At 42.4% G+C, this 16,492-nt stretch overlaps 1 protein-coding gene across 1 annotated transcript in view; it reads right to left on the reverse strand.

Annotated features, from left to right (window-relative positions):
- The window catches only part of KPNA3 (karyopherin subunit alpha 3), a 49,331-nt gene extending 33,641 nt beyond the window's left edge, over nt 1-15,690 (reverse strand). The window contains exons 1-2 of the mRNA XM_005516350.2: nt 15,685-15,690; nt 13,665-14,192 (exon numbers count right to left, since the gene is read on the reverse strand). Of these exons, the coding sequence (XP_005516407.2) occupies nt 13,665-14,192; nt 15,685-15,690 (534 nt within the window). The remainder of the gene's footprint in view (nt 1-13,664; nt 14,193-15,684) is intronic.
- Between the last annotated feature and the right edge of the window lie 802 nt (nt 15,691-16,492).

The raw sequence follows: 16,492 nt of genomic DNA on the forward strand, positions 1-16,492 counted from the left end.
GATTTAAGAGACACCAGACCCCAGGAAAAAAAAATAGGAAAAGAATGCCACAGTCCTTGTAAAACTGCCTTTGACACACTGAATGGGTAGAAGGAATAAAGAATACAGCTGTCTTCATCAGATCAGTATTTCAGATCTCTCAACAAGGGTGGTATCTCTCAACAAGATGACAAGAAACTCAAAAGTTCAGTTGCAGCCACCTGAGGCGAAGGGAAATACCTTCCTTATTTTTCAGTTGATACTTGTTTTATGACAGAACACAAAACTGCATCAAATTCTTGATATCCAAAAGCAATGGCCACTGATAATTCTGAATTATCAACGTAAGCTGTACCACTAGCACATTAAAATAATTATTTTTTCAGTGGCCAAATTATTTGGGAACCTTTCATTGACCCACACCTGCTGCACAAGAACCATTTATGCATATATCATCACATATCCTGTGCATATGAGGGTGCAAAAGATGCTCATGATGTGTTAAAGAGCCAATACCACTCCTGTCACACTTCCACTGGGTACCTCACCATGAGCCGTGCAGACCTTTCTGGGAAATAAAAAAGGATGACTTGGAACTGTTGAATAACATTGAGATTCTATGGAGGTAAGTCTAACAAGCTTTTCAAGCCTTTGTTTAACATAAAAAACATTTAACTGCATAATACATTAAACTACTTGAAAAGGCAACCCATATAGCTTCTGTAAACTAAAAAAAACCAAAAAAAACCCAAAACAAACAAACAAAAAAAAACAAAAAAAACCAAAAACAAAACAAGGAACCCCAAAACCAATCAGTTATACTTGTACATTAGAACAAGATAACATTTTTCAATGTTATCTTCAATGTTTCAAAATCCTCTGTAGCAAATACATAAAGTGTTGTACCAGAGTTGGGGGGGGGTGGGAAACAAAAACCAAAACTATATACTATAGTTATACAAGGCTGCAGGGAAAAAAAGAAATCAAGCTAATCCAAAAGGATAAAAATCACACCTTAGACAAAGCAGTCAGAATAGTCCTCCACTTATGAAAGAATGTTTTAAAACAATGTTACTACTTTAAGCAAGCTCGATCTCATCCACAATTAAGTATCAATAACAGTAAATGGTATGAATTTTAATAATTTTAACTACTTTTAGCTATATCTATTGTGTCAGAAGGAACACTAAAGCATAACCAGCATTTAACAACTAAAACTTTACCTACCATTGTAACAAGATAGGGAGCTCAGCGTGGTGCTCATCCTGAGCACCCACCTCATTAAGTGGGATACCTCACCAGTGTCAACTTTTAATCAACACATTTAGAGCACTTCCATTATAACTTGAGCAAGTCCACAAACCATCAGAAATGAAGAGGCAGGAAACAGATGTTTTTATACAGGCAGCACGTCAACTCTGCCAGCTGCCCCACAACCAGCTAGCTGCCTACCCCCACTCTCCTGCAAGCACATATCAGCCTTGAGTTAGTCCATGCAAATGGGAAAGCCAGAATCATCTTGACAAGATGAACACCACAGCCCAATGCCAGCTTTGGCTGTTCTGTGGATACAAAAGTTATGTTTCCAGGAACTTCAGTAATATGTGCATTTAATTCCTTTGAAAATTCAGCTATTAAATAGAGAGAACAAATTCACTGACCAATTCTAATTTCCCTGAATCTATAAACATCATTAAATTCTTATTTCTGCTTTTGCCTCTCAACATTACAGAAACAGGTCCCAGAAAATCAGAAGTTACATGCTTAGAGGAAAAAGCTACCCTGAACACATAGCTGGGTTAGTAAAGCAGCTTGATTAAACAGAGTGCCCAAATAGCTTAGCATTTGCAAGTCAATTCTAGACTACTTCCACCTGCCTAACTGAAAGAAAAAAACTGGCCCATTTCCAACAGCTGGATTGAATTTAACTAATGCCTTCCCTCTTGCATATGAGCATATCCTTCAGTACAATTTATATACTTCACAACATAGGTGCAGGTGCAAGAGAGTAAAAGGTGATGTTTGTATTGATGAAGTAAACACTGTTCTTCCCCAGAAACTGCTTTACTGGCCTTTTTTCCTCTATTGCTTCCCTGACTTTTAACAAGTATAAAATACTGCAGTGCACACGAAATGCAGAAGCCTCAGGAACCAGGCTGGTTTGGGCAGAAAAAAATCCTATCAAAATGATTGTTTGTATACAATTGATGAGATGATTAGGATTGTCAGCTGCCTATCTTTGGTTAACACCAGAAGCTAAATACTCCTATTTTACTATTTCCTATTATATGCATATATAGGCATATAATTGGTATGTGTAAAGTTGAGGCTTAAGCTGATGATTTTGATCTGGTAACAGCTGGCTTCTGATAAAAAAAAAAGAGCACTGACAGGAGGTGACACTACTGTTCTACCTGTTGACACTTTCAAAGTGCGTGTCCCTTACTCCAAGAATTGCAAGTATATCACAATACAGGAGGGAAGAATTCTGGGACTGCATCATGATGATCTGAATACAACTACTTAATCACAACTGGAGGAATTAAAAACAATGATGCTCTGGACACCAATTCCATCCAGTTCTTTTGGACATACAAAAAGATTTGACATCCATGCCAAAGTAAACCAAATGTTTAGCCCAAATTAACACTTCTAGCTAGGTTTATTACCGTACTTACAAGCATCATGGATCATTACCTATCTTTATTCCCCCAACCAGAGTATGTTCTAGGCAGACACTTCTTCCCCAAGCCCAATTTTGAGACGTACCTAATTACCAAGTGCTCCTATATAAAGCTCCAAATTGTCCTTCTAAGAAAAAAGAAGGGATTTTTTTTTTTCCCAGTTCTATACACTACAAAGTTAGAACAACTTCACTTCTGGTTTTGTTATCATATCTCCACATTAAATTATGCTGACCCAGTTAAAAATGCAGGCAGGGGGCATTGATTCCACAGTACAAGCAACAGACGTACCACAGCAGCCAAATAAACTTAAAATGCGTCTGTACCTTGATCTGATACTCCAAGAGAGTTTTATTTCATTTGATTACTATTTGACCCGAAAGGTATTTGCTCCTCTTTTTGGTAAATATTCTATTATTTTGCAGAAGCCATTAAAACTTAGTTGAGATTCCCTGTGTGCTGCAGGACCATAATATTTTAAAGCTTCCTTTTGGCTTGTAACATTTAACACAGTGCTAGGTACACTAAGAGCAGAGTGCAGTATTTATGCTACTGTAATTTATGCCATGATCTGTCTGGGACTTATGTTCCTCACAGTAAATAAAGGTCACTAAAAGAAAACTAGTTCTTTTGCAGTTGGAGCTGCCACACTATTTTTTTTTTTTTAAATCCCCAGTTTGGGGCCCCTGAAATTACACCCAGCTGCCTTTTGTTAACTAGTCTGTGGCAAGATAATTCAAGTATCTGAACCTGGCTAGTCTCAGCAAACTGGATGAATGAGACATCTACCATAACTCTTTTACTTAGTGGTGGGTAATGACTCACTGAAGTCACACTCTTATGCCAATATGGAAAGCCACAAACCTCCAATTATTACTGCTCATAATGCTGACTCACCTGAAAGCTCTGTGGAAGTAGACAGAGCTGCCCATCCACACTGTCTGCTTCTACTACTCCAAAAGATCTAGGCAGAAAAGCAATTGCTGTGTTTATTTCTTACCAGCTCTTTTGTAAGGATATTCTTCAAGGCCCTGATATGCTCTCTGCAACTGTTCAACCTCCATACTGAGCTTCTATCAGTAAAGAAGCAAGAAGTGAGCACTCATGTTTTCATTCCCATATCCCAATTAGCCAGCTTACAAGTACAAACCTATCAAACAAACCCTCAGGAGACTGGATTCTAAACAAGTTAGCTGGCTGCATTCAACACAAATTGCACCAGTACTGAAGGACATGAAGTGGTCTGGAATACAATGAACATGTTACACCTGGTTTGATAAAGAGTAAGAGAGATGGAATTCTCTATTCAACATCAAAACTAGTCGATCTTCAGTTACTGCTGTTGTGTGAATCAAGGACATTATATCCTGTCAAAAGTTTTACAGCATTTACATTCAGATGTAGATTTTAACACTCTTAATCACACCTCTACTGACATCAGACCAAAGCCCACAACACACCCATCTGGGCTCCACCTGAAGGCAAAATCAAATTTCCAGGTAATTAAACAGCATCCCAAGATAAACTCACCACTGAGCAACAGCCTGTCTGCACAAACCAATAAGCAGGCAGCAAGGATCACCAACCAATTCCAAGTACTACTTTTGACTGGTTGTCCTAATAGGGCAAAGAAGGAACCTCTCCACAGAATGTCACAAAAAGCAGTGGCAATCCAGTCACTTGCCATCTCCATTTTAACAAGGTCGACCTTGAAAAAACTTAACTTTGGTCATTTATGCGGCAGCCCAAAAGAAACTGATGGATATATGCACTGACTTTTTCTTCTCCCCCTGTATCTTTTGGAAAGAGAAGGGCATACTGAATTTCACAAAGATGTCAGCTATGCTTTATCTGAATACTGTAATACAACAAACACCAAGAACAGTGGAAACCAAGATAGTCTAATTACAAGTGATTCCTATTCATACCCCTTTTGAAAGTTAGAAGATTAAGACCCCTTGACACATTAAATAGGTACAAGGATTTGAGATTTGGTACTTTTATGTTACAGGAATCTGCTTTTGCCAGTACAAACTTCTAAAAAGGTAATTAGTTATCTTCCTATATTGCATGAGCAGGGTAGTAAATGCTTTAGAGTTTCCTGGAAAGAGAAGCTTAACCTGTCCTTGAGGGAGAACAAATGAAGTAGCAACACAACTCCTTGATCTTGCCCAAGACATGACACCCCCTCTGTCATCTCCTAAAGTTTCTAAGCAAGGATCCCTCCCGTGCCTTTATTAAGCAGGGAAAGCAGCAGACCTGTCTAGTCACGTGGAAAACCTGACTGCCTCCACAAAAGACAATGAGGCCCCTTTCCCTTCCACGGTCCAGAAGACTAGAAGAGTCTAGAGAAGACCAACTCAGGTACAGTTTCATTTTTTTTACCAATAGATGTTACCAGAAACCAAACCCACCACCCAGTACCATACTTCACAGACAAAATACTATATTCACTTGTGCACAGGACATCAAAGTAGCAAAGCAAAATTAGGACCTTTCATGGTAACTAGGTGCAAACAACTGACTAAAATTTTGATCTTCAGATTAACATACAGATTTAAATACTTTCAAATGTAAAAACTTACATGAAATTGTAGATAACTACTTCCAAGAAATTCATTAAAAAATTAAGTGTTTGATCAGAAAGGCTTCACAGATTTCTGGGGCACCAGAAATTTCTGAACACCAGAAGACCAGAGATTCTTAAGCTTGCCAAATATTTGTACTAGTTTCCCTTAGGAAGAAAAAACAAAACAAAACAAAAAAGAAAACATACAAGGCTAAATACTAACCAGATACCTCCTTGTGCAATCTGTGTTTGAATAAAGACACTCCCTTTTCAGATACTTAAACAGTCTTCAAGTGTAATATCAAAGTACCTCAGATGATCATTCTATGAATCCATGATATATTTATAAGCACCTCCCTGTGAAGTGGGGAAGAAAGTTTTGTTATTCTGTCTATAAAATGGGAAAATAATTGCAATTTGCATACATTCACAGAGTGCCATGAAAAAAAACCCGCAACAAATAAAGTCCCTAGAGAGCTAGGCTATATTCAACCACAGTAAACTTTTTTGGTATAATATTACATGGCTCAAATGAAATCAGATTTCCTTTGCTGTTTCTTGAAAGATATAATCAAAAGGGAAAACAAAGATTAAACATGTGCTGGCTGCCTAATTAAATCTATGAAGAGATCATTCTGCTCAAGATGCAAGAGAAAACAACAAACCCAGCTGACAACACAGGAAAAACATGGAGCATTAGGAATTAGAAAATACACTCTAGCAGCATCCCATAATCTTATGAACCTTGTCAGCTGCCCTTTTGATTTAATCATTTCAGTATTCTGAATTCTAGATGCTTCTACCTCACCCTTTAATGTGACAGAAACATAGAATCTGTGTGCTTACACTACTTGAACATTCTGGGTATCATACTTCTCTCCTTGATGATTCCTTCAGTTTCTCAAAATTCCAATTTATACATCCTTCAATTAAAGAAAAAAGGTGCGGTCACATTTCTTGCACATGTCAGTGCTCCTTTAATGTCTCCTCTATCTGGAAGGTTGCTCCTCAGTGCTGTTTGATCAGTGCTACCAACACTACAGATTCCTCTTGCATACCTGGAGAACAGTGGTTAACAGGATCCTGATGAATCACAGCATGGCTCTAATTTCAGGACCCTCTCCTGATGTGGAAAGCCGCCTGTATCTGGCTGAAAGTCAGATTTTTATTGCAAAGAAGTCACTACCACTGACTTTGCATCTATTACATATGCATGAAAAGAAGTGAGAGGTCCTGATGCCAAAAAGCTGCATGAAAAGACTATCTGCTGGTTAGGGTGGTTTCAGTTACCTCAGCAAGACACAACAATGTCTCTCCACAGAACTCATCAACCTTCTGACTTACACTGTAGTTGACCAAGAAAAGGCAAGGACTAGGACTACAAGAACTGCAAACCCAAAATCTGACACTGCACCTGGTCAGGAATCCCCTACTGCATCACTGAAAACATGGGCACAAGCCACCCTAACACCCTGTGGGACTGACCACCTTCTCCTCATACAGATGAGCTCTATGTTCCACACCAGCAAGTTTCCCATGGAGCTTAAACATTCAATAAAACACATCTCCATCAAGGCTCCCAAGTCTTGAAAGGAAGGTGTTTCTCCCAACTGATTTTGCGAATCACTCTATCACCACCTCCAAAGTCCACCTGTTACTGAATCTGACAATAACCAAGATTAAAAATGCTCAAGAAGAGGTCCTTAGCTGATGAGACATGACAGAGTATGAGGGAAATGAGTAATTCAGTAACAGGTGTTTGAATGAAGAAGATACAAATTTATCTCCTGTTCTGCAGGCACTAGTGCATTATATATTCCATTTTGTACTTGCTGTATTTTTTAAATACAAACAAAATCAAGTTTAAAGCTGACTGCAACATTTGCTTAGCCTGAGAAAGGAGGCAAGTGTCAGGTGACCCAGAGGAGCCTCCCCAGCAGATTTAATGGTGTTAATCTGATTGTGAAGGGATAACAATACAACAGTTAAATACCACTAGACAAGATATACCTTCTCCCCTTCACACTGACCTCTTTGAGCCACCACTGTTCTTCTCCAGATGTGAAAGGCTGGCTCAGGAAGCTAAGGGAGCAGAAAATTAAAGAAATGTGAAAAGCTTTACAACTAGTTCACTCCAAGGCACAGACAGTTCTGATGCAGGAGTGACTTTTTGAAATAAATCAGTGTTTTTGACTACCCACACCAAATTTTGTGAAATGGAATACAAAGCACAGTTTCTGCTATTATATTAGTAATCAGGAATGTCAATTCAGTATCAGAGTTTCCCACAACAGGTATTTTAGAAACAACTGACAGACTCTACTCTTGGAAAAGATACAGGTTTTGGATTTCTTTTTCAAATCAAGTCACTTTGTGTTTACTACTTGATGACACAACCCATTATGTACTAGTTCATTGCCTTCTCTACCTTTTACAAATTAGATGCCTCTTCTAATTTATTAATTATTAATTTATTAATTAATTATTAATTAACTTCTAATCCCACAACAAATACAAATCTGATCAGTTACTTGTAGCTGGTGCATCCTCTTAATTGCTGTCTTTTCATATAACTCAGTTTTAGAGGACAAAATATCCTGCTTGGATATGTGCTGGAACTCTACAATTATAAAAGCCTCAAAGAACTCATGTAAAAAGTTAAAGTGCCCTTTAAAACTAGTCTGCTACACTGCTACCAGCTGTGACCAGACTTTAATATTCTACAAATTAAAAATCAATCCTTTCATGAAAGAAACTTTAGAGATACCAGTGCCACTGCTGTAGTGTTAGAAAAACACAAGAACGAAGAAAGACAAATTCTGTAATTGCAGGAAGATTACCAGAGGCTTGGTATATCACAACAGCAAACAGCAATAATTGGGCCTCAATACAGCAAACACAGATCCCAATCAGCTTATGAAGATTATGTTCATCACGAGATACCATCTCCAAATTGCATTCTCCACAGGTATTTTTGAAATAAACAATGATTTCCTAATGTATCTGTGTATTTAAATATTTTAAAATACAATGCATTCAACTGATGTTGAACCTCAAGGAAAAGACTACATCTAAATGGACTTATTAGGTGTTTCTTTTCTGCCAAGAGTCACGAACATTTCACAGCATTGTACCATTTACCTGCAGACTAAAGCTTGGAAAATTCTGCAGCATGAGCAACCAAAAAGGCTTCCCACATCTGTATCTAACTTCCTACCCATGTAATTCTTTCCAAGGTACAAACATGTACACATATGTTCTCCCAAGAGTATAAATATACACACATATATATACACTGGGTTTAAAGGGTAATAAAGAAGTGGCTAGAGTTAAAACCTCTGCATGAAAGTACTGGATCTTGTATTACATCTAGTTCCCAACAGGAAGTTACCTGACACCTGTGTCTTCACTTCACTCAACAAGCCAGTGGACCTTTTAAGATGGCAGGTCCATAGTACCTTAAACCTACCCAAACCAGCTGTTAAAGCCCTACTCCATTCTGGTATCCTTTCCTCTGTCAAAGGGAAAGGCAGAGAGCTGATCAATCTGTACTGTGAAATCTTGAAAGAAACTGCATTGGTACAAAGTAACTGGGACTACCAGGATTTCCGGGACTGCTACAACCCTTACTTGTTTCATGAAGCCTTGGAGGGGAATAGAGGGAGACAGCAAAAACTCTCAGTGCACAGGACAGCATCCAGAAATGAGCTGGCAGCAGCACAACTGCTCATTCATTAACACTGTGCAGGTATGGAACCTCCACTGCAAAAAGCCTTTGACACTTGACATGAACGTGGATTTAAGTCAACCTGTACCTTTTCCCAGATGCCCAGGGGCTGCACAAATTTGGCTTCCCCAGAATGACATACCCCTGCCTTGCAAAAAATTCACGGCAGCATGATAGAAACATGGAAAAGAATTCAAGTATTCTTAAAAACCAGATCCTCACTTTTAGCAATGCAGGAGCAGTAAATAAACTGAATCTGCCAGAGCTGATGATGGAGATCTGGCCTAAGCCCACTTTCTTTCTCTTCCTCATTTGGGGTGAAGATGCTGAAGGTACAGAATAAAAATGTATCCTTCAAAGTTCCTGATCCCAAGGGTGACACAGACTAAAAGGCGATACAACTGCTGTAACTGGGGAAAAGACATCAGTGACCAGGACTTCAGAAACTAAAAATCAAATAGAGAAGAAGTAAGTGAAAGATGACAGAGGCTGTACTTCCTTTTGGTAAATGGCCAACAAATTTCCGAAGGATAGCCCTACAGCCTAACCAACAGAAGATCAAGGACTTGTCTTATTTTGATTTCTGATTAAGGGTACGACAAGCATCCAAAATTCTAATCCCAGTCATGGAAGTGTTTTTACATGAAGTTATTCAGTTTATAACACACTAACTCCTTACCAGGTTTTGGGTTTCTTTTTCTGGTTGGTTGGTTTTCTTTTAAATGAGTGCACATACAGTTTTAATTTAGTACGCACTTTGCTAACTACCTGACCACGCAGTCTCATTATATCACACACAAAAACATCAGCAAGTCATGCAGACAGCCCTAGAAATTATAACACCTTTGCTCATCAATAATTTTTCCTCACTTTTAGTCAGGGATGCTGACTAATCCTGACAGAAAGAAATGGGCTGATTGTTTGATCTATCACCTTAAACATCAGAACTGTGAGTCAACAAATGGGTGCCTGCTATTGTAATGAAGAATAAGCAACGTTTCTAATCCAGGACACTGAAGGAAAAAATAAAGCTAAGAAGGATGTTACTAAGCAAAGAATGAAGCTGAAGAACTGCAAAAATGAGAAGGTTCAAATTAGGTTCTCTAAAAGCTAGGCTAGCTTAGATATCAATATAAACAAACACAGCTACAATGGGTATCACAAATTAACTTGATTGCAACTGTTTAATTTTGTCCTGTAAAGCCTCAAATGTACTGGAATAATCAGTGCTGGATATTTTGCGAAAAAGAATAAATCACTAAGATTTAAGACTTATGTCCATAATGAACACAGGAAAATTCTCATTTTATGTGTAACAATTCAAAAACCTCTTTCACATCTCTGGAGAACACAGAATTCAGAAGGCTGTGAGAACGGGCAGTTGTTTTTCCAGATGAAGCCATGAATGTCTTGGCTTCTTATTGATCAGCTCTGCAGGTCGAGGTTAACTTTGTCTGCTCCTAATCACATGTCAGTACCTATAAAAATAGAAAAATCTCACTAATAAAAGAAAGAACAGAAACTCATATTAAGTGAAGAACATTTAATTTCTGGCTTACTTAACACATAATTTGATTTTGCTATCATCCCTTTTGAGGGCTAAATATTTTTTTTGACTATTAATACCGCAAAATCAGAATTCCAGTATGGAACTTCCACCCAAACCTGAAACTAGGAAAAGGAGAATGAACCTGTGCAGGTCAAAGATTCAGAAGCTTTGATTTCTGCTCAACAGATTTGTTCCTTTGCTCTGAGAAAAGCACAATGAGAAGCTGCATGGGCTACACAACAAAATTTGAAAGTATTCACTCATCTTTTCTTTCCCTTAAAGTTGCATTAAGAAAAAGCAAAGACAATTATATGGCCCAGCAAACCCAGTAATAAAATATGAGTTAACTACAAGTTAAAGGAGTAAGTATTTTGGTCTGGCCGAAGAGTCTGTACCCAGAGGGGATCAATAGTAACTCACAAGTATTTAACAGCAGTCAAAGGAAGATTACTAAAGAATCCATTCAAGCCTGATGTATTCAAAGGCAATGACTGTTTCCAGGCAGAAGTTGACTCAAGTGCCATGGTTATCAAACTGAAGCTGAGACTGTACAGCTTTGAATACTTTAAATTTTCCAGAGGATATAACCTAGATATCAGACCATGGTTTATTATGCCATCATTCTAAACACTTCATTTCTCTTTGGTGGAATTTGACAAAACGAGAAGATGTAGATCAATGCCAGTGATCTACATTGGGAGCCACTGATGCCTTCCTAACTTCCAAAGTTGAGTACAGAAAACTGGAGGCAGGATCTCGATGTAAAACTGTTTATTGCAGTACGGGGAGCAAACCAGGTGTATTTAATTGCCGACAGTTGGGAATTAGGTATATTTGATTTAGAAAACAAATACTTTGTGAAGAGCCAATGACTTCCACTACATAGAGACAATCTGTGCAATCAGCAGGTCAGTCTGTGTACCAGTTCCTCAAGAGAGGCACAGTAACTAATGGCAATTATATAGCTGTGCTCATTCATTCTCCATTCTAAACTTAACTTACATTGTTTTACTTCTAGAGGCTTAAGTTAGATAAAGTTTACTCCAGAAGGGTACTTCTAACATGAACTTTTAAATAACCGGATCAGGAAGGAGTCAAAAAGGAGGTTTAGTAGAAAATCTTAGACATTTAATACAAATTAATTTATTTTGAAAGACACTGAAATGTTTCCAATCTTTGAAAGTCCTTTAAATGAACCGAAATTTCATTCTAGCATATTTCCATGGGTATAAAACTTGAAAATACCTCTGCATTTTATCTATTTGTTATTGCAAAAGAAATATGTTATTTAGGTTTTAACCCTCTTCAAAAGCAGGTAATGACAGCTTTAACTACATTACCATTATTGGAGCTCTGCACCAGTCTTAGGCTCAGCCACAGAAAGGAAATCAGTCAGCACACTGGAAGACGACCCTAGGGATATACTTCTCCATAAGAGCAAATACACTACTCCAAAATAATTACTCCCCTTCGGGGGGAAATGAGAGCTAAGCTGCCTTAGGTGGTCTGGCAGAAGTAATCTCAGGAAAGCTTAGGCGGTACATTCCCTCATTCCTCCCATGGAGGCAGATATTCAATTCCCCTAGTCCTGGGCACACTATAATATAAGCAAGCGTGGATGACAGACCAGTTCACACTAGGCATGAACGTACCTAACCTTTCCCTGTTTAGAGCTCTGATGGAATCAGGCCAGTGACTGAGAAAGCAGCAACAAAGCCGGTAACCAATACGGAGAGATGAGACAAGGACAAAATGAATGAGGAGCAGCAGGAAGAGCCTCACTGGATGAGAAGGGGAAAAAGAAATGCACCACGCCCCCTCCTTACCCTGAGAAGCAACTGCTAAACAGAAGGATGGGCAATTTTTAGTTACTTTCTAACATTTACTAATGTTACCCAGAAGTGTTGAAGTTATCATACTCTTTACATGCAATATTTTCTCTGAGAAAGATTCACTGTTGCAGACTTCAATAAAAATTAAGGATTACTTTACACCGTGAATGTCATCCTAAAGACACTGCTGCTGCTAAGCCTGACCTGCATAAAATTGTCTCCACCCAAGTAATAGCAACAGAAGTGTGAATTCCGCTAAAATACAAAATGTGCTTTCAGAGGACTAAAATCCCAGTCTACCGATTACAAAAGTTAAGTGATAAAATCTACAGAAGCATGGAAAACACCCTCAGGTGAAGTCGAAGTAATCTGACACATATTTAGGTTTTCACTCTAGCGAATCCTAAGCCGATTTCAATCCTAGCCTGATTTCAGAGCTCCCTCCCCCTTCCTTTCCTATTACAGAAACTTAAACACGAGATTTGAGATTTCTTCTTTCAATTGCAAGTAGAACTGTAAATGTGTCCGACAATGACACGCAGATTCGAAGACCTCTGGAACATCTCTAGGGAATAAGCTCCCAAAAATTCTCAAATTCGGGGCAGTAAACTATTAGCCCATCAGCCTCACCGAGCACCGCACTCTTTCCCGATTCATACGGAGACGCCCTGCAGACCATTACCGATGTGCCTACCAGCATTTAGAATTAAAACAGAAAACCTGAAAAGAAAAAAGGGGCTGATACACGGGAGGACAGGGAACAAAACGGGCCAGCACAGCACACTGTAACACCACACAAACTGGCTCACCAGAGCGTGGGAGCGGTCCCCGGCACCAGCACAGGCCTCCGTGTGCGGCAGCGGCACCGCGGGGCGAGGGGAGGGCAGCCCCGAGCCCCGGCGGAAGAGCCGCCACCGCCCCGGGGGGCGGCACAAAAGGCGGCCGGCACCATTGTCCGAGGCCCCGTCCAAGCCCCGGGTCCGGGGGAGGCGGCAGCACGGAGCGGCCGCCGGGGTGGGAGCGGAGAGCGCCGCAGGAGGACAAGGTGCCGCATCCCGCCGGCCCCGCCCGGGCCCCGGCGCGCCGGGCGGGCGGCGGGGGGGGCCGCGGGCGGCCCGGCCGCGCCAACCCTTCCCCCCGCCGCTGCCTCCGCCCCCCGCCGGCCGCACCCGCCCGCATGACGGCGAAGAAAAAAACCCCCCTCGGGCGCTCCCCCCGCCGCCTCCTCCCGCCGCAAGCGCGGCCCGGCCCGGCCCCTCCTCTGGCGGCCGCCGGCGGAGGCGGAGGCCGGGCCCGGCCGGGGCCCCGCCGGCCCCCCACGCACCTCCGCGTCGCGGCCCTTGTTCTTGAAGCTCTTGATGCGGTGGCTTTCCAGGCCGGTGGCGGCGGCGTTCTCGGCCTTGGCGGCTCCGGGGGGCCCCTGCGAGGGGGCTCCGGCGGTCCCGGGCGGCGGCTCGCGCGAGGGGCGGAGGGAAGCGGGACGCGCCCCGTGACGAGCGCGAGGGGGGGGAAACGGGCGGGGAGGGGAGCGGGAGGGGGGGGGAGCCGCTGGCGCGCGCGCGCGCCGTTGCTGAGTGACTGGGAGAGGGGTGGAGGGGGCGGAGAACGGGGGGGCGCGAGCGCACGTGACGCGGAGGGCGGGCGGACGCTGTCCAATCGTGGTGCGGCCTCCCGGCTCTGGTCCCGCCCGCTCCCCGCTCTGATCCCGCCCCCCACCCCGCGTAGCATTCTGGGGCTTATAGTCCCGGCGGGCGGCGGTTCCGCACGTGGCGCGTTGGCCCGGCCGCGGGATTCCAGCTCGACGCCCGGCGCTCTGGGACTCCGGGAGACCCCCGAGAGCGACGGGGAGGGCCTAGCGGTACTGTGCGTACAGAATCGCAGAACAGGTTGTGTTGGAAGGGACTACAGTGAGACATCTGGTCCAATCTCCCTGCTCAAGCAAGGCGAACCCATGGCGCATGGCACAGGATTGTGTCCATACAGTTCTTGGCGTCTCCAATAAAGGAGACTCCACAGTCATTTCTCTGGGCAAACTGCTTCAGTGTGTGGTCACTCACACAGTAAAGAAGTTCTTCCTCATGTTCAGGTGAAACTTCCTGTGCACTGGTTTCTGCCCATTGTTTCTTGTCCTATTGCTTAGCACAACTGAGAAGAGCCTGGCTCCATCCTCTTGGCACCCTCCCTTCACTTAGTCATAGACACTGATGAGGCTTCTCAGTCATGTCTTTTCAAGGTTGAACAGGCCCAGTTCCCCTCAGCCTTTCTTCATAGGAGAGATGCTCCAGTCCCTTAATCATCTCTGAAACTCTCCACTGGACCTGCTCCAGGAGCTCCCCTGTGCTGAGGAGCCCAGAACTGGACACAGCACTCCAGATGTGGCCTCAGCAGGGCTGAGTAGAGGGGCAGGATCACCTCCCCCAACCTGCTGGTAATGCTCCTCCTAACATATTCCAGGATTCCATTAGTCTTGTTAGCTGTGGGTTCAGCTCATGCACAAAGTGGCCTCAGGCAGCTCTGCCAGCCAAGGCTGTGTCGTGGGTCTGCTCTGCACCTCCCTCTGCTCCTCATGACTGCACTGACATTGCTGTACACTGCCTGGGAAACGCTGCACAACAAGCACCTAAGAAATCCAGGTGTTCTGAGGGAAGCCTCAAGACCCCTTTGGTGAGTGAGTCTGCCATGCAAGCAGGCCCTACCTGGAAAAAGCAAATCCAGTGCTTTGTCAACACACCCTGCATACCACACGTACACGTGGCAGCTGGAGTCCTGTACCTAGTGTAATGCAGAGCACAAAGCCAGCCCAACAAATTGTCTCCAAACTGTCAAAATTATTGCAGCATGATTCCCCATGTGCAGCTCTGGGAGTGTTTGGGCAGACTGCAGACACACCCAGCACTTCCAGATTGACGGTAGCCTGGGCACAGCAGTTTGGGTCAAATACAGTGCACTGAAGTCACACCTGGAATTTTCATGGTAGAAAAGAGGGTGTATGTGGGTGATGTAGTTGTAGACAGTGGTAAGCAGTGAATGAACACTGTGCATAAAGCAGAGCGTTATCCAAGGAAACCAAAATCCCAAAATAATGAAAACATGTGACATTCAAATTTAGCTCATACCACATCAGGTTCTCCCAACAGATCCTTATAGCTGTATATAAATTTTTCACAGACCTTTTTCAGAGTCTCTCCCTCTAATTGACAGCTCAGCTTTTTATTTGCCTTCTCCCAACCCCTCTTTGGATCATTCAAGTGACTGTAACTTGTACCTCACAGCTCTGGCAAAACAAGGCTTGCAGCCTGATGGAGATGAGTAAAAATCTGGAAGACTAATGCTCTTCTCCTCACCGTCATTGAGCTGCGTGCCAAATGTTCTTATCTGATGGATCAATATAGCATTTCCATCTCTCCCATTTCCAAGTAGTTTCGACTCCCAATACAATTTCCTCCGCTCCATTTCCCAACAGCTTTATCCAGGAGTGCAGCACCATTGTTGCTAGGAGTGGAAGAGAAGAAGGAGGTAGAAGTAGGCAAAGCCAAAAAGGCACAATCGATGTGGCTGCTGTTTCTAGAGACGGCTTCTAGGCTCTGTCATTTGCACGTTTTAAGGAAAATTGTCCAGCTGTCCAGCTGTCCATAGGAGAGCTCCTAAAGCAGATTCAGCAGCTGAGAACTTTGTTTTACCCCCCACCCCCACTGAGGAAGGTGGCTGTAGCTGCCAGCTGTGGCTGAGTCAGGCCTGATAGGACAGCAGAGCAATGCTGATATGATCCCTGCTAGGCAGGATCTGTTCTCCTGGAGGAGTTGGTCACCTTTACCATGAACAAAAAATTATTGTTCAGTACCACTCAGCGTAAACTGAGAGGTAAAAGGAAAACTTGCAACTAAAAAATCAAGTGTGTCCAGGTTTGGAGAACTCAATTTACCAATCCATAAATCTATACCCATTCCACTAGATAAGATTTATGGGTTCACCGGGTTTTTTTTCTTTCCCATTTCTTCCTTCATATAAGCCCTTCAGACTTTCTATAGTGCATTTCATTAGTCCTAGTAGACACTCAGGAATTGAACACCTCTTAGACACAGCTACATGAAAGTTTGCTTGGCTTTACTGCCTGAATAAAGCTTTGTGGCAGAGCTCTTGACTTGGTAATTG

Source organism: Pseudopodoces humilis, chromosome 2 (genome assembly GCF_049639895.1).
Source record: "Pseudopodoces humilis isolate 2021_Gansu_Grassland_sample_001 chromosome 2, ASM4963989v1, whole genome shotgun sequence".
Taxonomy (NCBI): Eukaryota; Metazoa; Chordata; class Aves; order Passeriformes; family Paridae; genus Pseudopodoces; species Pseudopodoces humilis.